The 23,661-nt window shown below is 45.9% G+C and overlaps 1 protein-coding gene across 2 annotated transcripts in view; it reads right to left on the bottom strand.

The window, feature by feature from the left end:
- Positions 1-23,661, bottom strand: part of NUP98 (nucleoporin 98 and 96 precursor) — a 603,720-nt gene that overhangs the window by 488,638 nt on the left and 91,421 nt on the right. For both annotated transcript variants that reach the window (XM_069203729.1, XM_069203730.1), the window contains exons 4-6: positions 10,311-10,487; positions 8,546-8,685; positions 4,455-4,562 (exon numbers count right to left, since the gene is read on the bottom strand). In XM_069203729.1, the coding sequence (XP_069059830.1) occupies positions 4,455-4,562; positions 8,546-8,685; positions 10,311-10,487 (425 nt within the window). The remainder of the gene's footprint in view (positions 1-4,454; positions 4,563-8,545; positions 8,686-10,310; positions 10,488-23,661) is intronic.

Here is a 23,661-nt window from a genome sequence, read left to right as displayed (position 1 = left end):
CTCTGAACCCCCAACGGTGGGCTACCTTGGACCCCAATTTGAACCCCATAGGTGGTTTACTTACCTGCAAGAACTAACAATACTTTACCTCCCCGAGGAACTGTGAAAATTGCACTAAGTGTCCACTTTTAAAACAGCTTATAGTGTTTTATGTAAAAAGTATATATGCTATTGTGATTATTCAAAGTTCCTAGAGTACTTACCTGTAATACCTTTCACATGAGATATTACATGTAGAATTTGAACCTGTGGTTCTTAAAATAAACTAAGAAAAGATTTTTCTATAACAAAACCTATTGGCCTAGATTTGTCTCCGAGTGTGTGTTCCTCATTTATTGCCTGTGTGTATGTACAACAAATGCTTAACACTACTCCTTGGATAAGCCTACTGCTCGACCGCACTACCACAAAATAGAGCATTAGTATTATCTCTTTTTGCCACTATCTTACCTCTAAGGGGAACCCTTGGACTCTGTGCATACTATTCCTTACTTTGAAATAGTGCATACAGAGCCAACTTCCTACACTTAAGTATTTCTTGAAACGTTTGCTTGTCCTCCCTTGACAGTCTGTGACCTTATGCAGGGAATCCCAGAGTGGTTTGTCGTACCTTCCCAACAGTGTAGTGTGAGTAGCAGACTTTAGTTGTTGCTGAAGTTCCACACATTTTATTTCATACCAAATCCATTCTCTTACATTTTTTAATCTGGTAGCATAGTAGTACAAGAAACCACTGCATGCAACTTCCTTGCAGCTGAGCCAATTACTGAGTCCAGTTGCAGGTTCATTCTAGGAAATGGGATCTTGGTTCGGTGGTCTATAAATCTTCAGAAATCTGGATGTTGCAGACTCCTCCGAAGCAGGATCCACCAACCAATGAACCAAAGGTAGGAGAGAGAGGTTTGGAAGCTGATCCCCGATTCATAATCTAAAAAATAACCGAAACGGTCATTGCTGGAGTGGCAGGGGTATGTTCAAGTTTTCTACTGCTCTTACTAGAACTTCATTAAAAGCGGTCAAATCACGCACTGGTGATACTTGTACAGAAGCCAAACCAAACAGGCCTGGGAAATAATTCTCAAGAAAAGAATGAAATGTTGAAGAAAACAAACAGGATGGCGTTCACCTCCGGTCAAAAAATCCAGACATTCTGGTGGAATATCTAGGTCACCTGGTGTGTGTGATCTGCATCTTATTCTGAAAGATGATCTAGACTGTGATCTTATTTTCTTTTTTTCTCTCTCCCTGCCGGGAGCAGGCCACAGTTTTAAATACTTAAGTGTATATTTTAAGCAGCATGGTTCACATTATGCCCAACTGAGGCTATTAAAGGAATGGCAGTAGCAACCACTATTAGCTTCCAGAAAATGGTGAGAGAAATTTCAGGACGGAATTTAACAGCAATCTGTTGGGTACCAGATGTTGAGCTCATACCCACATTGGCATACGGAGCAATGATCTTTTAAAGGTAGTCTTGGCCTTTTGTTAGACAGGGCTCAATGCCACAGCTGTAGAAGATGGCTGCAGCTTCCTGATGCATCTCCCTCCTCTCAAATACGAATAGAGTTCAGTTTACCAAGGCAAGATATCAGAGGAAACTAGGTTTTTAAACTACTACCTACAGCTTATGGAAGCACCTCTTGTTCCGTTAAGAGGACTGATTTGGTTAAACATGCAGAACAGCAAGTTGGCATGGAAGGAATCTGCCAACAATTCTACCTCTGGTGTGGGTGTTGAAGAAATTATCAGCATAAATCTCCTCCCAAGACAACATTACAAGTTGCTAATAAAAAATGCAAGACTGAGATCTGCAGAGTAAGAGCGACAGGAGTCTCCGAGAAGGGAGGCTTATTTATCTTTCCCAATTACGATGTCCTTTGAAAAAGATCTAATTAGACTGAGGTGTGAAATTATACCCTTAAAAGCCTATAAATATGGCTGCAAGCTATGCAAGTACAAGTTAGAATCCCTCATGCATATAGTTTGCACTTGTGAAGAACTACGGTCCTTCAGACATTGTCTGGTTCCAGTGTCCCACTCGCCAGGAGTTAGAAGTTGCCAGAGCGCAATTCTTGCATGTCTAAGTGGGTCCCATCCCCAGTTAACCATTACATTTCTGAAGGATACAGGAAAGGTTGAGCAGATCAGCTGCATCTCTCATCTTCCTAAAGTCTAGGGCTGCATACTTGGGTGGGTCGCATTTCCAGTTACCCATTACATCTTTGAAATTTTTGAAGTATATAAACAAGGTTGTGAAGAGATCTGTGGTATCTTTTCCATCCTTCTAAAGTTCGGGGCTCGCTGGACCAATTGGATACTTCGCACTTTGATAGACAGTACTTACTTACTGGAATTGGATCTCAGTGGGACCATCTAGTGGCAGACCTTTAATAGCAAAATGAATGTGAAAGACTAGATTTGCAGGTAGTTTATTTATATCAAGTCTATTGGGTCTTATTTGGGCACTTTGCATTTCATCAATCAGCAGCTTTATAACAATATTGTCGTAGATTTGCACATTGCTTTTAACTATATAACAGCTACAGGTTTTTCTTATTTGGGCATTCTGCACTTTTATCATCCAACTACATAATAACAATATTGTTTGGTGTCGGAGAGTAGCGGGAATCAGTTGAGCTAACGGGGGTCAACCCTGCAGTTTGAAGACTGCCCCGGACTTAAGCTGTGGGTATCATTCTTTGCTTTCATCTGCGAAAAGGGCGACCTGGTGGAAGGTCTACGCCAACAGTCGAGGGTACCCTTGTCATTTGCTTTGCTCCACCCCGTGACCTCCCAGGCTCCTCTTAACATATACTGTTTATATGCCACAAAGTTTCTCATGAAATTAACTACATGTGGATACTACGTAACCTCTGTATGTATAGTGCTTATTTACCCTAATAATTTTTTTTTTTATTAAATAAAAGTAAGTCGTTGGGTGAAGCATAAAAAGAAGGTAAGGGTTCCTGAACACAATATCCCCCATGCAATTTCCGCAGGGATCTTTACACATCTTTCCAGAAAATAGCTCAACAGCAAGAACTTACGTTTTTTTTCTTTTTTAGATTTGGTGTAAATCTGTTCAGATGGCTTTAGAAAAATTAAGCTTAAAACCAGACACGTGTGCAGGTGGTCCCAAAAGATTGCAAACTGAAAACAGAGCGTTTTGATTTACAGCAAGTACTTTTTTTCATGCCAGCTGCTTCGGTCCTGAGGGCTCGAGCAATCTCATTAGCTGGTTGCAACATGAATGAAAATGTTACCGGCAGTATAAGGGAACATGACCAGGGTACCCTGACCCTCTGACATTGCGTTGGGAATTTCCTACCTCTCCAACACCCAAGCCCCAGGCAAAAAAGGAAAGAAAAAAGGAAAAATAAAACCCACAACCTGTTGGTCCAAAGTGTCAAATTTTAACAGCTCCAATTCCTTGGAATCCAGCTTGGCCCTTGTGTGGTCCTATGCAACCGTATTTGTTTTTTATAGAAAGAATGTGGGGCAAGGGTCCATGGGCAGTTTGCCCAGCTGGAAGGGTTAGGCCCCAGAGCTTACGGCCAACCCCACACTTTCCCCTTCCTGAGGAGAGGCTGCCCACCAGCAGAGGGTGGGTGCAGGGCCTGGCTGCAGTCCATGGACGGCAGGAGATTGGATATGGTTAAGATCTTGTGCTATGTTAAAATAAAAAATAAAAAAATAAAAAAGAACTTCACAGGAAAACAAAAAAAAGACTAAAGTGACATAATGGTTCCTATGGTAAAAATAGGAAACATTTAAAAACAAATCTAGAAAATCATAGAAAAAAAAAAAATTCAAGTGACAATTTCAGTCACAGCATTTTAAGCGCAAAAACACACTTAAATTCAGCAACTACATTTTTCTGAACCAACTATAACTTGTAACCCCCGCCATGCACTGATTTTGATCTCACACGTCACATCTTAGGCTTTACTCTAAATCATGAGAATTGTGCTTTCAATTAATTTAGATCTGCTTTCAATGTTAAATGAAAGCGGAGAGCATTATGCTTTTTGCTGGATGTACTTTTGTAGAGTGGATGTCTCTATTAGAAAAGAATGGCTCTGGAAAGGAAACCTGGAATTTGACTACCTGGACTCTACGAACGAGGCCATAAATGCTTCACCTCACTTTCTTGAATGGCCAGAGAACAAGCAGCACGCACCACATGATCATGGCCGAAATGCACTCATTCACAGCAATAAAGCTCTTTCATGTATATCTGCCTATAAAAGTTGGAGCTGGGGTTAAATGCTGAAGATTTAAGAGTTAAGAATCTCAACATGATTTGCACATTATTTTAAAACATGCAGAGATTATCCAAACAATATACTACATTACAATTAACACTACACCTTTTTGTTTCAGTCCAGCAAGTACAAATAAACACAAGGCATATCCAGTGCAGGACAATAGGTATGCCAGATGGATTTACTCACCTCCAGACATTTGGTCTCGTACTCCTTCATGGCAGTTATACATTGATGCTTGGTACTAATATTAGTGCTGACTCCACCTTTAACCATTGTGTCTGTGCCAGTGGGAGCCTGAAAAACAATTTCACAAAAAGATAAAGGCTCATGAAAAAAGTTACATCATAACCAAGTCACCAAAGAAGCCAGGGCAAAACTACTGAAGGGGTTGAATTATATCCATATACAAGAAACTAGAACACTTAAAACAGAGAAGAATATCTGAATACAAATCAGAAAAAAAGATTGCCTGCGTAAAAGCAACTTCTGCATTTAATGGAACAAGATGGTTACAAATGACTAAACTACCTGCGCCATCCAGCGAGTTTCACTACACAATAAACTACCTGTGCCTGTAGCTCAACTGTGTCCTCGACGGTTGCCTTGGACAGGAGCCCACCGAAACTAGGCATTTAGCTTCATATGACTACTAAGCTCCGTGAGGACAGTTAGCCTACACTTCATAGATATATGGAGGGAACTTCACCCAATGTCCAAAACATAGTCCTGCTATACACCTGCACATGGGGCATATAGCAGACTGGATAAATTTCTGCAAGCAAATGACGGTACAATTGATGTTTGACAATCTGCATACCAGGTTAGATGCCTATCAGACCATGCCCCTCTGTTACTGGCATGTGAGATATACATGCCAAAACCAGCGATCCCCTTGTGGCGAATGAGGCCCGGGCTACTTGGAGACCCTGAATATAAGGGAGATATGCAGGCAGAGCTAAATGGATATTTTAGGGAAAACTGGACCATGACCCAGATGCGTGTACAGAAAGGTCGTCATACGAGGCAATAGCATTGGCAAATCCTATGGTATTAGGAAAAAAATTGGAACTGGAGCTCACGCAGCAGGAGGGTATCCTTTCCACTCTCCAGAGCAGAGTAGATTAGTCAAGCCACCGTGAAGCCCATAGAAGAATAGGGGCCATATGGAATAGGCTTGATAGAGATGTCCGTAGGGATTCAGGCAGAGACTAAACCGTGAGGGGGACCGTTCGGGGCGCACGCTAGCTTGGCTACTCAGGCGTGAACGCACCATCCCCGAATAATCTTGTCACTCCATGGACCGACTGGCATAACGTTTTGTTTAGGACAAGTATGTGTCAATTTGCTTTAGCGGGACCACATGAAAAACATACACCTTGCCGAAACGCAAGGACAGGTGCAAAATACGCAGATACCTGGACGGGCTTCGATGTCCCCAGCTAGCTGGGACTCAGATTGAGGTATTGGAGGGGGATGTAACAATAGAGGAGCTGCAGGAAGCTTTAGGGGCCATGTCGTACGGTAAAACGCCTTGCCCAGATGGCCTACCAGTTGAGTTTTACCATACATACTCTGCATCAGTTCTTCCCGGACTGTAGGAAACACTCCGCGTGGAACAGAGAGGACACCTTGCTAACACACATGAGGGAAGCACTAATGGTCATGATACCAAAACCAGGGAAAGACCCAGCTGACTCCCAGCTCCTATAGACACTTGCCCATGCTCAATGTAGATGTTAAACTACTAGAAGAAGTCCTGGCAATGCGCTTAAGACTAGTTGTTAATCATCTGGTGCCAGATGATCAATGCGGATTACTACCGGGGAGGGGAACCCTTATGAATTTGTGGAGGCTCTCATGTGATACATGACACCCGTGGATCTGCAGCCCGAGCCGCGCTGGCTTCCCTGGATATAGAAACAGCATCTGATACTCTGTTTTGGGACTACCTGTGGGAGGTACCAAGTAGAATGGGCATTGGATCGGAATTCCTGTTGTGGGTGCGCCTCCTGTATACGGCACTGCGGGCACGGGTTCGCACAGGGTGATAGCGTCAGATCCATTTGATATCGAATGAGGCACACAACAGGGCTGTCCACTGTCGCCGCTCCTGTTCACTATGGAGCCCCTGGCTGCACAACTGAGGGTAGGACTGCAAAGGTGGGGCATACGAGTGGGGACAAGAACACAGACATGTACGCAGACAATGCTTTGGTGTATGTTACAGACCAAGATTGTTCGATCCCACTCCTACTAAATATGATGGAGGGGTATCTGGCCTCAGAGTTAATTGACAGACAATGTTATACCCTATGGCAGCTCTGACAGTTGCGGTGGCGGAACTCCTGCAGGTGGGGTTGGCATGGGAGATGGAGACCTTTCAGTATTTGGGTATCCACGTTGCTCATTCCCCTCAACTAGAATATGAATTGAACATAGGCAGAGTAATGGATGGACTCCGAGCCTCTATCCTATTTTGGACCACACTCCCACTGTTCATTATGGGCAGAGGCGTGATCAGTAAAATGGTAGTACTCCCACGATGCCTGTATGTTATGCAAAACTCGCTCTGCGAGCTACCCTCTACTCAGTTTTTACTGATAAATTGCTGCAATCCTTCGTCTGGGGTGATTGGAGGTGCAGAGTCCGCCTCTAGGTGCTGAAGCTGGATCTGGTTGACGGGGATTGGGGCTACCAGACTTCCATATTTACTACATGGCGGGCTTGCTGCAGTACACGGCTATGTGGTGCGACGACACCTCCAACTGGGGAAAAAAAATTGCTAAAAAGGTTCTATGTGTATCCCGACTTCCCTGCCTACTTATGGGCACCTCTAAGCTGCCGCAGGGCACCCCCTTCCTAATATCGCAGGTGTCGCAGATGTGGGAATGAGCGATCACACGAGTACTGCTGAAAGCACCCTATGCGCACCGGCTTCCGCTCTGGTGGATCCGCCCTTTGCTAAAATTGCTAATACGCTAGACTTCGCGAAATGGCGAACAGGCGGATGTAATAACGTAGGTGATTTATACCAAAATGGCACATTTGTCAAACATGAGGAGGCAGAGTCCCTATTTGAAACTGACCAGGGACAATCCCTGCAGTATGCAAGCCTATCACAGACAGCTTGGGAGATATGGACCTCCTTCCCTGAGGAGCACACCGAATCTCACCTCGTGAAGACTCGAACCCGGGCTTCGACCGTGGTTTAGATGCCCGAATATACATGACCGTAAAGAGAGATAGGAAGATAAGCATACACGGGACAAGAGCTATGTGGGATGCAGTGTTAGGGTGTGAGAGTGAAGGTAATAATGAGACACTGCTTGCGGGGTCTACTTCCCATCCCTAAAAAAAGGATGTGAAAAGGTATACCGATTCGCGCAGCTGGGGCTTGTATTGGCCAAGAGGCGTATTGCGATCCAGTGGGCAAACCTAATCTTCTCCCTCTCTTCTCCTCCCTCTTCTCTCCACCTCCCCCTGCCCCCCTCCACCGCCCCCTCTTTCTCCACCAATTTGTGATGAGTGGCTGGCTGATCTCCTCGAATGGGTGACTGCTGATGAATGGTGTCTCCGTAAGATACGTACAAATGAGTATGCTGAGCTAGATTTGGAGGACTGGAGTGGTATGATTGAGGGGCTACACGGAAAGACTGAGGTGGAAGATGCTGACACCTCAGCTAATGAATCCCCATAGATGAGTGTTGAGGAAGACTTGCCCCATGGGGCAGTTAATCGGCGGCTACAGGCGTATGGCTGAATGTGGTTGCTTGGCAGCAGGCCCTCTTCCTTAACCCTCTCCACCCCCCCCCCCCCAATCACCCTGGGGACTCTCTCCTCCCTCGCTAAATTTAGCTGTATAACAGCCTGCAAGGTGTCTGCTATGCCCTCTAGGGGCCTGCACCCCCCAAAGTTTGTTGACCAGTCCACTAGAGCACGATAGCTGTCCTCTCCGTGCTGAACAAGGTAACATGCATTGCAGAAGAAGAAAAAAACAAAAAAAACGACTATTCAACCCCCAAACACCCCCCCCCCCCCCAACCACCAGCGGGGGCGGGTCAATTGCGGCCCATATGGGGGCCCATCCCTCAGTATCAAGACCCCTGATCTAGATACACCTGTATTACTGATATATATAATCACTAAGTGAACAAAATGCCACAGAATGTCAGAACACAAAATGCACTTCACATTCGGTAAGTTCAACTTGAAGATACATAAGTCTGATAACAACATCTATGCAGTCAAAGTACTGTAGGTTTTAAGTACAAACTCACATTGAATTTGATGGTTGTTCCAGTAGGGACTGCTGTAAAGCTGGCTGGTCCGAAGAGTGAGCCGGAAGTACCCCCAAAAGGATTGGTGGTGGTGCTCGTTGTTCCAAAGAGGCCACCACTGCTGGTGCTTGTTCCAAAGTCTATATATACAAATGAACAGAAATTAAAATGTGTACAAGTTACTCACCGCTCACATCCAACATACTAGTAAAAAAAAAAAAAAAAAAAAATGAGTTGAATCAAGCGGTAAAAGATTAAACGTTCTGTGCACTGCACCTAAGCAATGCATATTCAAATATACTCAGCAATATTACAAAATTGGTAGACTATGACTGAATGGGCATATTGGATCAATAGACCTGGGTAAATCTAAGTGGAAAAGAAATTCCAAAAAGTGACTAGGGCTTTCATACGGAGTATGAAAGCTTGGTCAGAAAGCATAATTCCTCTAGAAGAGAATCACAGCCTCAAAGCCTCCGTTTTACAATGCTCACTTTAAATCAATTGAAGCTTTTGAACTTAATGTGACGTAACACACTTGTAAAGCAACCCAGTCTTTTAAAAGGCTGCATGGGAGGAGTGGGGAGGGGGGTTGGGGAACAAGGGGGGGGGGGGGGGGGGGGGGGGAACCAATGCTGCAGATCAAGGACCCAGAAAACAACAACCATTTCACTAGGTTTTACAGGATCCCTTGGTTTGAGCCCACACAAAAAGTAACAAACTATTAGCAGATATGGTCCTATGGGCATGAGTTTTATTGTAATAAGCAATTTATCATTCAGCAATTGACCTGCCGATGCATTGAAAGGCATCTTTGGGGAATAATACACAAGCATTTGCATGGATCAGGGAAGGAGGAATTTAGAAAGATGTGGTAAAAGTTGTTAAGGAGGATTTAAGGATTCAATTGTTTTTTTTAATCTAGGAAGCTAAAAGTGCACCCAGATCTTGGCAGTTTAGATTTCACCCTATTGCTGCACTGACATAGTGGAGGCAAAGACTAATTGCTTTATCAGCTGGGAGCTTCAAATAAGGGAAACAGTTCCACAACACTGAGGATATCTATCATGCTTTGCTAAAAATGAATGCACTGCCACCAAACCTTCACTATACAAACCATCTCCTTAGTCAAGGACTTTGGCAGGAGGATTAGTATTGTTACTAAACTTAAACAGCTTTACTGATTATCAGCATTCATATCTCTGTGGCACGCACAATGTGGCCCCAATTGTAGAGTTTAAGAAGGAACAATAATGCCTGAATAAAACCGTTACTTTACAAATGCAGGAATCTCAATGGGTTATTTATGCAGCGGCCATAAGGGCAAAGCCTGCAAATAACCAAACAATTCCTCACTATTTTCTTCCCGATGAATGCTAGTTTGGTTTAGAAGAGTACACGACTCCCACATCTGGGAATATTAAGTGAAATGAGATCAGTGTAATAATGCAATTAAAAAAGCCTCTCAGAGAAGGGAAAGGAGCCTTAAAAAGCGACCATAGACTTCACTCCAAAGAAGACAAACATTTTTTGTGATGCTCAATCATGGATAAAACAGACTACCATTAACATAAAAATGAGCAAAAGTAACAGACTAAATAACAGGCCATTTAAAAACTCAAAACTATGATCTATTAGACAGCAAAACCAGATCTAATATAGACAACAGTGTAAAAAAATACATAAATGTTTTTAGCAGCATTGAGCTTTATATATGTTGCCCAAAAAACAGGAAGTAGGGAAGGCAGAAAACCGTCCCACTTACTTCCAAAACCTGCAGGTTTAGTTTGTCCAAAGGCATTGCTCTGGGATGAAAAGAGACCACCTCCAGTGTTAGCAGTCCCAAACAGGCCGGTTGTGGTTCCTGTAGATGCTCCAAATCCAAATCCAGTACTCGTAGAGGTTGCAGGCTGGTTGAAAGTAGTTGCCCCAAAGAGTCCCCCTGAAAATAAAGACAAAGTTACCAATGTAGGCAAACTGATTATCCTGCAATTTTAAAGAAAAGTAAAATTGTAGAACAAGTTACTTACCTCCAGTAATGCTTTTTCTGGAGGATACTATAGCCGCAGAGGACTCACCTTTTGAATGTTTTCCCCCTGAAACTATACTGGCTCTGGAAGCACAAAAGCAGTACTCCTGCAGCCTGGTAGGTTGCATTGTGTCATTTTGCATCAATGTCATTCTGCTCTAGAAGTAACAAGTGGGATTGCATACAGACACCACCACCCCCACTTACTCCCATGCTCGCGGTCAGCTGCTTTTTAAGGCTTGTAAATGACCTTAAATGCAGAGTTCACCAGGAAACTGGCTTGACTGTTGTGTAGTCTGGGACCTTTTTATGTGGGAAATAGAGAGCCCATTCAACAGAACGGGAGGTGGGAAGATCTGTGAGGATAGAGGATCGGTAAGGGTAGAGTATCCACCAGAAAGATTGTTACTTTCCCTGTAAGGATCTGTTTGTGGCATGCAGTGCTGTAGATTCACATGCTCTGCATACTCCTGCCATCTAGCGTTGGGTCCAGATGTGTGCAAGTTGTTTTTCTTCGCAGAAATCTCTTGAGTCATGAGGCAAAGTGACACTCTGTGATAGTGAGCATGGGCATCAACTCCATTGTTAGAATGTTTTGCCGCAATCGTGTGAGAAAGGAGTGTAAGTGTTAAGAGATATCCATGCATATGAGAGTATAATAATACACTGCAACTGCCACAGGTGTCTGAGGTGGAGGGCAGGCATATGTGAATCTACACTTCATATGCCATGAACAGATGCTTATAGGGTAAGTAACTGTAAAGAAATGGCTCCCTGTTGCAGTTACCCCCCACTTTTTGCCTGATAACTGATGCTGACTTGACTGAGAAGTGTGCTGGGACCCTGCTAACCAGGCCCCAGCACCAGTGTTCCTTCACCTAAAATGTACCATTGTATCCACAATTGGCACACCCTGGCATTCAGATAAGTCCCTTGTAACTGGTACTTCTAGTACCAAGGGCCCTGATGCCAAGGAAGGTCTCTAAGGGCTGCAGCATGTCTTATGCCACCCTAGAGACCCCTCACTCAGCACAGACACACTGCTTACAAGCCTGTGTGTGCTAGTGAGAACAAAATGAGTAAGTCGACATGGCACTCCCCTCAGGGTACCATGCCAGCCTCTCACTGCCTATGCAGTATAGGTAAGACACCCCTCTAGCAGGCCTTACAGCCCTAAGGCAGGGTGCACTATACCATAGGTGAGGGTACCAGTACATGAGCATGGTACCCCTACAGTGTCTAAACAAAACCTTAGACATTGTAAGTGCAGGGTAGCCATAAGAGTATATGGTCTGGGAGTCTGTCAAACACGAACTCCACAGCACCATAATGGCTACACTGAAAACTGGGAAGTTTGGTATCAAACTTCTCAGCACAATAAATGCACACTGATGCCAGTGTACATTTTATTGTAAAATACACCACAGAGGGCACCTTAGAGGTGCCCCCTGAAACTTAACCGACTGTCTGTGTAGGCTGACTAGTTCCAGCAGCCTGCCACACCAGAGACATGTTGCTGGCCCCATGGGGAGAGTGCCTTTGCCACTCTGAGGCCAGTAACAAAGCCTGCACTGGGTGGAGATGCTAACACCTCCCCCAGGCAGGAGCTGTGACACCTGGCGGTGAGCCTCAAAGGCTCACCCCTTTGTCACAGCCCAGCAGGGCACTCCAGCTTAGTGGAGTTGCCCGCCCCCTCCGGCCACGGCCCCCACTTTTGGCGGCAAGGCTGGAGGGAACAAAGAAAGCAACAAGGAGGAGTCACTGGCCAGTCAGGACAGCCCCTAAGGTGTCCTGAGCTGAAGTGACTCTAACTTTTAGAAATCCTCCATCTTGCAGATGGAGGATTCCCCCAATAGGGTTAGGATTGTGACCCCCTCCCCTTGGGAGGAGGCACAAAGAGGGTGTACCCACCCTCAGGGCTAGTAGCCATTGGCTACTAACCCCCCAGACCTAAACACGCCCTTAAATTTAGTATTTAAGGGCTACCCTGAACCCTAGAAAATCAGATTCCTGCAACTACAAGAAGAAGGACTGCCTAGCTGAAAAACCCCTGCAGAGGAAGACCAGAAGACGACAACTGCCTTGGCTCCAGAAACTCACCGGCCTGTCTCCTGCCTTCCAAAGGTCCTGCTCCAGCGACGCCTTCCAAAGGGACCAGCGACCTCGACATCCTCTGAGGACTGCCCCTGCTTCGAAAAGACAAGAAACTCCCGAGGACAGCGGACCTGCTCCAAGAAAAGCTGCAACTTTGTTTCCAGCAGCTTTAAAGAACCCTGCAAGCTCCCCGCAAGAAGCGTGAGACTTGCAACACTGCACCCGGCGACCCCGACTCGGCTGGTGGCGATCCAACACCTCAGGAGGGACCCCAGGACTACTCTAAGACTGTGAGTACAAAAACCTGTCCCCCCTGAGCCCCCACAGCGCCGCCTGCAGAGGGAATCCCGAGGCTTCCCCTGACCGCGACTCTTTGAATCCTAAGTCCCGACACCTGGGAGAGACCCTGCACCCGCAGCCCCCAGGACCTGAAGGACCGGACTTTCACTGGAGGAGTGACCCCCAGGAGTCCCTCTCCCTTGACCAAGTGGAGGTTTCCCCGAGGAACCCCCCCCTTGCCTGCCTGCAGCGCTGAAGAGATCCCTAGATCTCCCATTGACTTCCATTACAAACCCGACGCTTGTTTCTACACTGCACCCGGCCGCCCCCGCGCTGCTGAGGGTGAAATTTCTGTGTGGGCTTGTGTCCCCCCCGGTGCCCTACAAAACCCCCCTGGTCTGCCCTCCGAAGACGCGGGTACTTACCTGCAAGCAGACCGGAACCGGGGCACCCCCTTCTCTCCATTCTAGCCTATGTGTTTTGGGCACCACTTTGAACTCTGCACCTGACCGGCCCTGAGCTGCTGGTGTGGTGACTTTGGGGTTGCTCTGAACCCCCAACGGTGGGCTACCTTGGACCAAGAACTAAGCCCTGTAAGTGTCTTACTTACCTGGTTAACCTAACAAATACTTACCTCCCCTAGGAACTGTGAAAATTGCACTAAGTGTCCACTTTTAAAACAGCTATTTGTGAATAACTTGAAAAGTATACATGCAATTTTGATGATTTGAAGTTCCTAAAGTACTTACCTGCAATACCTTTCGAATGAGATATTACATGTAGAATTTGAACCTGTGGTTCTTAAAATAAACTAAGAAAAGATATTTTTCTATATAAAAACCTATTGGCTGGATTTGTCTCTGAGTGTGTGTACCTCATTTATTGTCTGTGTATGTACAACAAATGCTTAACACTACTCCTTGGATAAGCCTACTGCTCGACCACAATACCACAAAATAGAGCATTAGTATTATCTCTTTTTGCCACTATCTTACCTCTAAGGGGAACCCTTGGACTCTGTGCATACTTTCCTTACTTTGAAATAGTGCATACAGAGCCAACTTCCTACATTGGTGGATCAGCGGTGGGGTACAAGACTTTGCATTTGCTGGACTACTCAGCCAATACCTGATCACACGACAAATTCCAAAATTGTCATTAGAAATTCATTTTTGCAATTTGAAATTTTTCTAAATTCTTAAAAGTCCTGCTAGGGCCTTGTGTGTTAAGTCCCTGTTTAGCATTGTCTTTTAGAGTTTAAAAGTTTGTTAAAAGTTTGAAATTAGATTCTAGAAACAGTTTTAGATTCTTTAAAAAGTCTTCCAACTCTTAGCAAAATAATGTCTGATACAGAGATGAATGTGGTGGAACTCGACACCACACCTTACCTCCATCTTAAGATGAGGGAGCTAAGGTCTCTCTGTAATATCAAAAAAATAACCATTGGCTCCAGACCTACCAAAATTCAGCTCCAGGAGCTGTTGGCAGAGTTTGAAAAAGCCAACCCCTCTGATGATGACCTCACAGAGGAAGAAATTAGTGACTTGGAGGCCAATGTCCCTCCTCCAGTCCTAAATAGGGAGAACAGGACCCCTCAAGTCCTGTCTCCAACTGTGTTAGTCAGAAATAGTGAGTCCCTCACAGGAGGGTCCCACATTTCTGAAATCACTGAGGATGCTCTCAGTGAAGATGACCTCCTGTTAGCCAGGATGGCCAAAAGATTGGCTTTAGAGAGACCGCTCCTAGCCATAGAAAGGGAAAGACAAGAGATGGGCCTAGGACCCATCAATGGTGGCAGCAACATAAATAGGGTCAGAGATTCTCCTGACATGTTGAAAATCCCTAAAGGGATTGTAACAAAATATGAAGATGGTGATGACATCACCAAATGGTTCACAGCTTTTGAGAGGGCTTGTGTAACCAGAAAAGTGAACAGGTCTCACTGGGGTGCTCTCCTTTGGGAAATGTTCACTGGAAAGTGTAGGGATAGACTCCTCACACTCTCTGGAAAAGATGCAGAATCTTATGACCTCATGAAGGGTACCCTGATTGAGGGCTTTGGATTCTCCACTGAGGAGTATAGAATTAGATTCAGGGGGGCTCAAAAATCCTCGAGCCAGACCTGGGTTGATTTTGTAGACTACTCAGTAAAAACACTAGATGGTTGGTTAACTGGAAATGAAGTGTGTGACTATGTTGGGCGTTTTTTAATTTGTTTATGAAAGAACACATTTTAAGTAACTGCTTCAATGAAAAGTTGCATCAGTATCTGGTAGACCTAGGTCCAATTTCTCCCCAAGAATTGGGAAAGAAGGCAGACCACTGGGTCAAGACTAGGGTAACCAAAACTTCCACTGGGGGTGACCAAAAGAAAGGGGTTACAAAAACTCCCCAGGAGAAAGTGGGTGACACTAGAAACAAAGAAAAAGAGTCCTCTGTAGGCCCCCAAAAACCAGAACAGGTGGGTGGGCCCCAAGACACAACCCAAAACAAAGGTGGGTACCAGGGTAAGAACTGGGATGCCACTAAGGCATGGTGCCACAACTGTAAACAGTCTGGGCACCACACCAAGGACACTTCTTGTCCCAAAAACAAACCCCAGAACAAAATTCCAGGGGTAACCAGTGTAGCCATGGGAGATGACTCCTCAGATGAGGAGGTCTTCATAGCCTTCAACTGGAAACAGGGCCCAACAGGTGAGTTGGAGATTCCAGAGGGAAGTAGACACTTCCACCACCTACTGGTGAATGGAATCCCAACCACTGCCCTGAGAGACACTTGTGCCAGTCACACTATTGTGCATGACAGGCTGGTGCTCTCAAACCAGTACATCCCAGGTGAGACTGCCAGGGTAAGAGTTAGCCTAGACAGGGTCACTAAGAGGCCTGTGGCTTTAGTGCCCATAGAAGTGGGTGGCACTCTTAGCTGGAGAAGGGTAGTAGTCAGTACAGACCTCCCCCTTGATTGTCTCCTTGGAAATGACTACCCAGAGGTTAGTCAGAGCCCAAGAGAGGAACTGGTCCAGTGCCAGTCCTCTCCCAAGGATTCTGGAAGTCCTGCCTCTGCAGTAAATGCAAGCAGGCCCCAGAAGAAGAAGAAAAGAAAACAGAGTAGGAAGGGTGGACAACCTTTAGCCAAGGTTACAGCAAGCCAAGGAGATTCTGCTCCAGTAGGGGAGAACTCCAAAAATGGCCCTGATAAAGTCCAACCTGACCCACAAGAAGTCCTGGCTAGTCAGGCAACTGTTAAACCTGAGTGGGTGGCTCCTCAGCTAACAGAAGAAAGAGTGGAAGAAGGGTGTTTACTACAAGATGTGGTAACCCCCCACTCTAATACAGCAGACAGGCAACCTGAACCCAAAGAGGCCTGTAACTTAGCCCCTTCCCTTTTAGGTGAAGAGCTAAAGGTGTGGTTCTGGGCACTGACAGCTGTCAGTGGCCTCTGCTGGGTGTTAGCCTTTATGGCTGCACTATCCTTAGCATGGTGGTCTGACCCCATGCCAAATAGCAAGTTAGGCCCCCTGACCCTATTGGTCATGGTGGGGTTACTCCAGCTCTGGGTAACCTCTTTGGGTAAGCTAGGGGTAACCCTGGCCAAGATAAGGTTAGCAGAGGTGGATACCTCTAAGACCAAAATAGAAAGAATGGGTGGAGACATTGAAGAGGCAGACAAGAGGCAATTCAGACTAGGTCCTATCACTGTGGAAGTGGGTCAGTTCCCCAAAGGGAATGACCTGAACAGAAGGATGTAAGGCAGAGTAGGCCCTGCAACTAACCAGCCTATTTCTCCTACTCTTCCTCGCCTGACAGACTAGGAAGACTCTCCCAGCTTGGGCTGAGTCTCCTGGCCTGTGGGCTGGGGGGGGCTTGTGTAAAGAAATGGCTCCCTGTTGCAGTTACCCCCCACTTTTTGCCTGATAACTGATGCTGACTTGACTGAGAAGTGTGCTGGGACCCTGCTAACCAGGCCCCAGCACCAGTGTTCCTTCACCTAAAATGTACCATTGTATCCACAATTGGCACACCCTGGCATTCAGATAAGTCCCTTGTAACTGGTACTTCTAGTACCAAGGGCCCTGATGCCAAGGAAGGTCTCTAAGGGCTGCAGCATGTCTTATGCCACCCTAGAGACCCCTCACTCAGCACAGACACACTGCTTACAAGCCTGTGTGTGCTAGTGAGAACAAAATGAGTAAGTCGACATGGCACTCCCCTCAGGGTACCATGCCAGCCTCTCACTGCCTATGCAGTATAGGTAAGACACCCCTCTAGCAGGCCTTACAGCCCTAAGGCAGGGTGCACTATACCATAGGTGAGGGTACCAGTGCATGAGCATGGTACCCCTACAGTGTCTAAACAAAACCTTAGACATTGTAAGTGCAGGGTAGCCATAAGAGTATATGGTCTGGGAGTCTGTCAAACACGAACTCCACAGCACCATAATGGCTACACTGAAAACTGGGAAGTTTGGTATCAAACTTCTCAGCACAATAAATGCACACTGATGCCAGTGTACATTTTATTGTAAAATACACCACAGAGGGCACCTTAGAGGTGCCCCCTGAAACTTAACCGACTGTCTGTGTAGGCTGACTAGTTCCAGCAGCCTGCCACACCAGAGACATGTTGCTGGCCCCATGGGGAGAGTGCCTTTGCCACTCTGAGGCCAGTAACAAAGCCTGCACTGGGTGGAGATGCTAACACCTCCCCCAGGCAGGAGCTGTGACACCTGGCGGTGAGCCTCAAAGGCTCACCCCTTTGTCACAGCCCAGCAGGGCACTCCAGCTTAGTGGAGTTGCCCGCCCCCTCCGGCCACGGCCCCCACTTTTGGCGGCAAGGCTGGAGGGAACAAAGAAAGCAACAAGGAGGAGTCACTGGCCAGTCAGGACAGCCCCTAAGGTGTCCTGAGCTGAAGTGACTAACTTTTAGAAATCCTCCATCTTGCAGATGGAGGATTCCCCCAATAGGGTTAGGATTGTGACCCCCTCCCCTTGGGAGGAGGCACAAAGAGGGTGTACCCACCCTCAGGGCTAGTAGCCATTGGCTACTAACCCCCCAGACCTAAACACGCCCTTAAATTTAGTATTTAAGGGCTACCCTGAACCCTAGAAAATCAGATTCCTGCAACTACAAGAAGAAGGACTGCCTAGCTGAAAAACCCCTGCAGAGGAAGACCAGAAGACGACAACTGCCTTGGCTCCAGAAACTCACCGGCCTGTCTCCTGCCTTCCAAAGGTCCTGCTCCAGCGACGCCTTCCAAAGGGACCAGCGACCTCGACATCCTCTGAGGACTGCCCCTGCTTCGAAAAGACAAGAAACTCCCGAGGACAGCGGACCTGCTCCAAGAAAAGCTGCAACTTTGTTTCCAGCAGCTTTAAAGAACCCTGCAAGCTCCCCGCAAGAAGCGTGAGACTTGAAACACTGCACCCGGCGACCCCGACTCGGCTGGTGGCGATCCAACACCTCAGGAGGGACCCCAGGACTACTCTAAGACTGTGAGTACAAAAACCTGTCCCCCCTGAGCCCCCACAGCGCCGCCTGCAGAGGGAATCCCGAGGCTTCCCCTGACCGCGACTCTTTGAATCCTAAGTCCCGACACCTGGGAGAGACCCTGCACCCGCAGCCCCCAGGACCTGAAGGACCGGACTTTCACTGGAGGAGTGACCCCCAGGAGTCCCTCTCCCTTGACCAAGTGGAGGTTTCCCCGAGGAACCCCCCCCTTGCCTGCCTGCAGCGCTGAAGAGATCCCTAGATCTCCCATTGACTTCCATTACAAACCCGACGCTTGTTTCTACACTGCACCCGGCCGCCCCCGCGCTGCTGAGGGTGAAATTTCTGTGTGGGCTTGTGTCCCCCCCGGTGCCCTACAAAACCCCCCTGGTCTGCCCTCCGAAGACGCAGGTACTTACCTGCAAGCAGACCGGAACCGGGGCACCCCCTTCTCTCCATTCTAGCCTATGTGTTTTGGGCACCACTTTGAACTCTGCACCTGACCGGCCCTGAGCTGCTGGTGTGGTGACTTTGGGGTTGCTCTGAACCCCCAACGGTGGGCTACCTTGGACCAAGAACTAAGCCCTGTAAGTGTCTTACTTACCTGGTTAACCTAACAAATACTTACCTCCCCTAGGAACTGTGAAAATTGCACTAAGTGTCCACTTTTAAAACAGCTATTTGTGAATAACTTGAAAAGTATACATGCAATTTTGATGATTTGAAGTTCCTAAAGTACTTACCTGCAATACCTTTCGAATGAGATATTACATGTAGAATTTGAACCTGTGGTTCTTAAAATAAACTAAGAAAAGATATTTTTCTATATAAAAACCTATTGGCTGGATTTGTCTCTGAGTGTGTGTACCTCATTTATTGTCTGTGTATGTACAACAAATGCTTAACACTACTCCTTGGATAAGCCTACTGCTCGACCACAATACCACAAAATAGAGCATTAGTATTATCTCTTTTTGCCACTATCTTACCTCTAAGGGGAACCCTTGGACTCTGTGCATACTTTCCTTACTTTGAAATAGTGCATACAGAGCCAACTTCCTACAGTAACCTATTCAGTTCAATTGCATGTGTGGCTGCACATGCCATGCTCTGCATAGACTATAAAGCAGTGCCCAACAGAAAGCAGTGGCTAACTTGTGGGTGTTGCAGTTGTCTGAAAAAGGGTACGTTGCACTGCCTGTCCTACATTTGCTTCTTGACAATCTAATATAGCCACATAGTAATGTTTTGTGAAAGTGTGTGGAATTAAGCATCTAGCTGCTTTACATATTTCAGTTATTGGTGTATTGCCCAGGAAAGCCACAGAATCTCCTATCTTACAAGTAGAATGTGCTCTAGGAGGTGTGGGGAGAGTTCTCTTAGCTTTGTCATAACATGAATGAATACATTTATTCATCCATCTAGAAATGCCCGTTTTGATGTGGGCTTCCCCATGAGAGGGGGTGAAAAAGCAAAGAAGAGTTGCTTGGTTTCACAAAACTCTTTAGACCTGTCAATATAGCACATTAAATCTCTTGAAACCTAGCGTGTGAAGGGCTTTTTCTACAACTGAATCAGGTTGCGGAAAGAAACTCAGTAATTCAACTGACTGATTTAGGTGGAAAGAAGTAACTACCTTTGGAAGGAATTATGGGTTAGTTTGAATGACTAACATGTCTCTGTGTAGCTGGAAGAAAGGTTCTTCCAAGGTTTATGCCTGGAGCTCAGTGATGCATGTAAGTGAAGAAAATTAGTTACTTACCTGTAACTGCAGTTCTCCAGTATTGGTATCTTTCATAGATTCACATGCTTGAATCATCCCAGTCGTCGAGGTGGAAGCCTCACAGTAAGTTTAAATACATAAAGCAGTAAGTCAGTAAAAGTAAAACAAGTAGGCCCCAGTAGGCCTCCTAGAGTGTTTTACAGTCTATCCACTTTGTTTTGTGAAACGACCCAAACTTCAGTATCAACCAATCAGGATTCAGCCCCTCCCAAACACTCCCAACAGAGGCTGAATTCCCTCAGATTTTCTAGTAGGAGTGTGAAGTTTAATATCTGTATAATAGGGGAGCCTCTGAGGGGAGGAGGGTGGGTCGCATGTGAATCTATGAAAGATACCAATACTGGAGAACTGCAGTTACAGGTAAGTAACTAATTTTCTTCTCCAGTATTGGCTCTTTCATAGATTCACATGCTTGAATCAGTAACGAGCAGTAATGCCTTCTTAATTAGTGAATTACCTTGACTGTAATTTTATAGTAATTCTTTAAGTGATGTGACTCACATTAGTTCAGCTTTATACCTCCACCTATACATCTAATATAAATTGTATATATATATATATATACATATATACATATACACACACACACACACACACACACACATATACATATACATACAAATCAATAGAGGAGCAATAGAAAAGCTGTGTGGCAGAACATTTTGACACAATCTGTTTTGAGGTCTACAACCTGTTAACACAATATAACAAAGCGAATAATTTGAAGCACATCATTGGAGTAAACCACACTGTGATATAAAATTAGATATTAACGAGACTAAGAACCAATATTGAACATACCTTGAGTGTGGTGGTGGGATGTGAAAGAGGCTCACCTTAACGAAATAAATGCCTCAGCACTGCCTGTCTCACTGCTGTATCGACGTTGTTAGTTCCCTCGAGACAGTAATGCCTTGTAAATGTATGCTGGCTGGACCATGTTGCTGCTCTACAGATGCTATGTAGTGCCACACCTGCAAAGAGTGCAGCTGAAGTGGCTACCGATCTTGTAGAGTGGGCTCTCACCTTGGTGTGGAGCGGTTTACCTGCTTTTGAATGGCAGAATTGAATTGCCAGGCCAATCCATCTTGCTATAGTCTGTTTGGACACTGCGTGCCCCTTTCTTGTTCCGCCAAATGCTACAAATAATTGATCAGACTGGCGGATGGCTTGAGTTTTCTGTACATAAAACTTTAAACATCTTAATATCAAGGGAATGTAATGTCCTTTCGGCTAATGTTTGCGGATTTGGGAAAAAGGTTTTTAAGATGACTGGTTCATTCAAGTGAAACGTTGAGGGAACTTTTGGGATGAATTTAGGATTTGTTCGCAGGATCACACCTGAGTTTGTGAATTGGAGGAAAGGCTGTTTGACAGTGAAAGCCTGAATGTCGCTGACTCTTTTAGCTGAAGTAAGAGCAAGCAGTAACACTGTTTTCCATGAAATGAATTTTAGATCAGCTTTGTGGATCGGCTCAAAAGGAGCTTTCATGAGCTGCATCAACACAACATTCAGGGACCATAATGGCAGAGGTTTTCTAACTGGCGGGAAGACCCGAAAAAGGCCCTTCATGAATTGCTGGACAATTCTTGTGGAACACGAGACTGTGTGGTGATCTGCGGTATCTGTAGATTGCTGCCAGATGTACCCTTATGGAGGAATATGAAAGTCCGGACTTTGCCAGGAGCAGGAGATATGGAAGTACCGGTTCTGGAGGAGCGGACAAAGGATGTATATCTTCTGCTGCACACCATATACAAAAACGTTTCCATTTAAGTTTATAGGTTTTGTTGGTAGTGTCAGCTCTAGCTTTTGCCAAGATGTCTCTACACTCCGGGGAAATGTTGAGATTCAAGTATTCAGGAGCCAAGCCGACAAATGAAGAGATGATGGATCTGGGTGTCTGACTTGTCCCTGGTGCATCGTTAAGAGTCGGACTCTGTCAGTCGTTGATGTGGCCGTTCGGAGAGCATGAGGAGCTCCGTGTACCAGACTTGTCTGGGCCATCTGGGAGCTATGAGCAGAAGGTGACACCCCTCTGTCTTCAGTTTGTTGATGACTCTCGGAATGAGCGGGATCGGAGGAAAAGCGTAGGCATAAACTCCGGACCATCTCATCGAAAACACATTCCCCCACAAACCTTTTTGGGGAAGCCAACTTGCGTAGAACTGGCATTTCTTGTTCTCGAGAGTGGCAAATAGGTCTAGGTTCGGTTTGCCCCATAATAGAAAAGGGCTGTTGAGAGTTTTTTGGTCTAGCTCCCACTCGTGATAAGGAATCACTGTCCTGCTCAGGGTGTCTGCTAGAACATTGGTTTGTCCTGGCACATGCTCCGCTTTGAGTGAAATATTGTGCTTGATGGCCCATGTCCAGATTTGCTGTGCTAGCTGCGAGAGTTGTAGGGATCTCGTGCCTCCTTGCTTGTTTAGGATAAAACATGCTGGTTGTGTTGTCTGTCCTGATTAAGACGCTTGAATTTTTTTTATCTTTGGCAAGAAAGCTTTTAGAGCTAAGTGTATTGCCTTGAGTTCTAGGTAATTGATGTGGAGCTGACCCTCTTTCGCATTCCATGTTCCGCTGATTTGCAGGTCCTGGCAGTGTGCACCCCATCCTTCGAGAGAGGCATCCGTTGTTACTATGTAACCGGGTGTTTGAAGAAGAAATGACAGTCCGTTTGACAAATTGGTTAGAGTCGCCCACCACCTTATGGTGTTCTTCATTAGAGGCATTATGCGAATCTTGTCTTCGAAGGAACCGTTGATCTGGGTCCATTGTATGTTCAATTGCTCTTGCAGGGGTCTCATATGAAGCCTGCAATCTGGGACTAGCGGCATGCATTATGAGATCATCCCGAGAAATGATTTGTAGATGCGGACTGAAACAAACTTTTCTGGAGATCCTGTCTGCCAAGGAGGTTAACTTTTGTTTCCTCTCGTGAGATGGGTATGCTTTGTTGCGGACTGTGTCTAGTATTGCTCCCAAGAAGCTTAATACCTGTTTGGGGTGGAGCTGAGATTTCTGGTAGTTGACTACAAACCCCAGGCTGTGTAACAATTGAAGGCAATAGGAGATATGACTTGTTACTTGCGACTTTGAGGGTGCCTTTATAAGCCAGTCGTCCAGGTAAGGAAAGACCTGGATACCTGACTGGCGGAGATGTGCTGCTACCGGAGCCAACATTTTTGTGAAGATTCTGGGGGCTGATTTGAGACCGAATGGGAGAACTCTGAATTGGAGGTGCATACTTCCCACTCTGAACCTTAGGAATTTGCGGTGGTTGCGATATATGGGGATATGAAAATAAGCATCCTGGAGGTCTAGGGATGCCATCAGATCTCCAGCATTTAACAGACGCAGGACATCTTGCAGTGTTACCATCCTGAACGACTGTTTCTTTAGAAACTTGTTAAGTGCTCAAGTCCAGGATGGGGCGCCAGTCTC

This window comes from Pleurodeles waltl, chromosome 8 (assembly GCF_031143425.1).
Source record: "Pleurodeles waltl isolate 20211129_DDA chromosome 8, aPleWal1.hap1.20221129, whole genome shotgun sequence".
In the NCBI taxonomy this organism is placed as follows: Eukaryota; Metazoa; Chordata; class Amphibia; order Caudata; family Salamandridae; genus Pleurodeles; species Pleurodeles waltl.
Note: the sequence above shows the minus strand (reverse complement) of the source record. Positions and strands in the feature narration are given on the sequence as shown.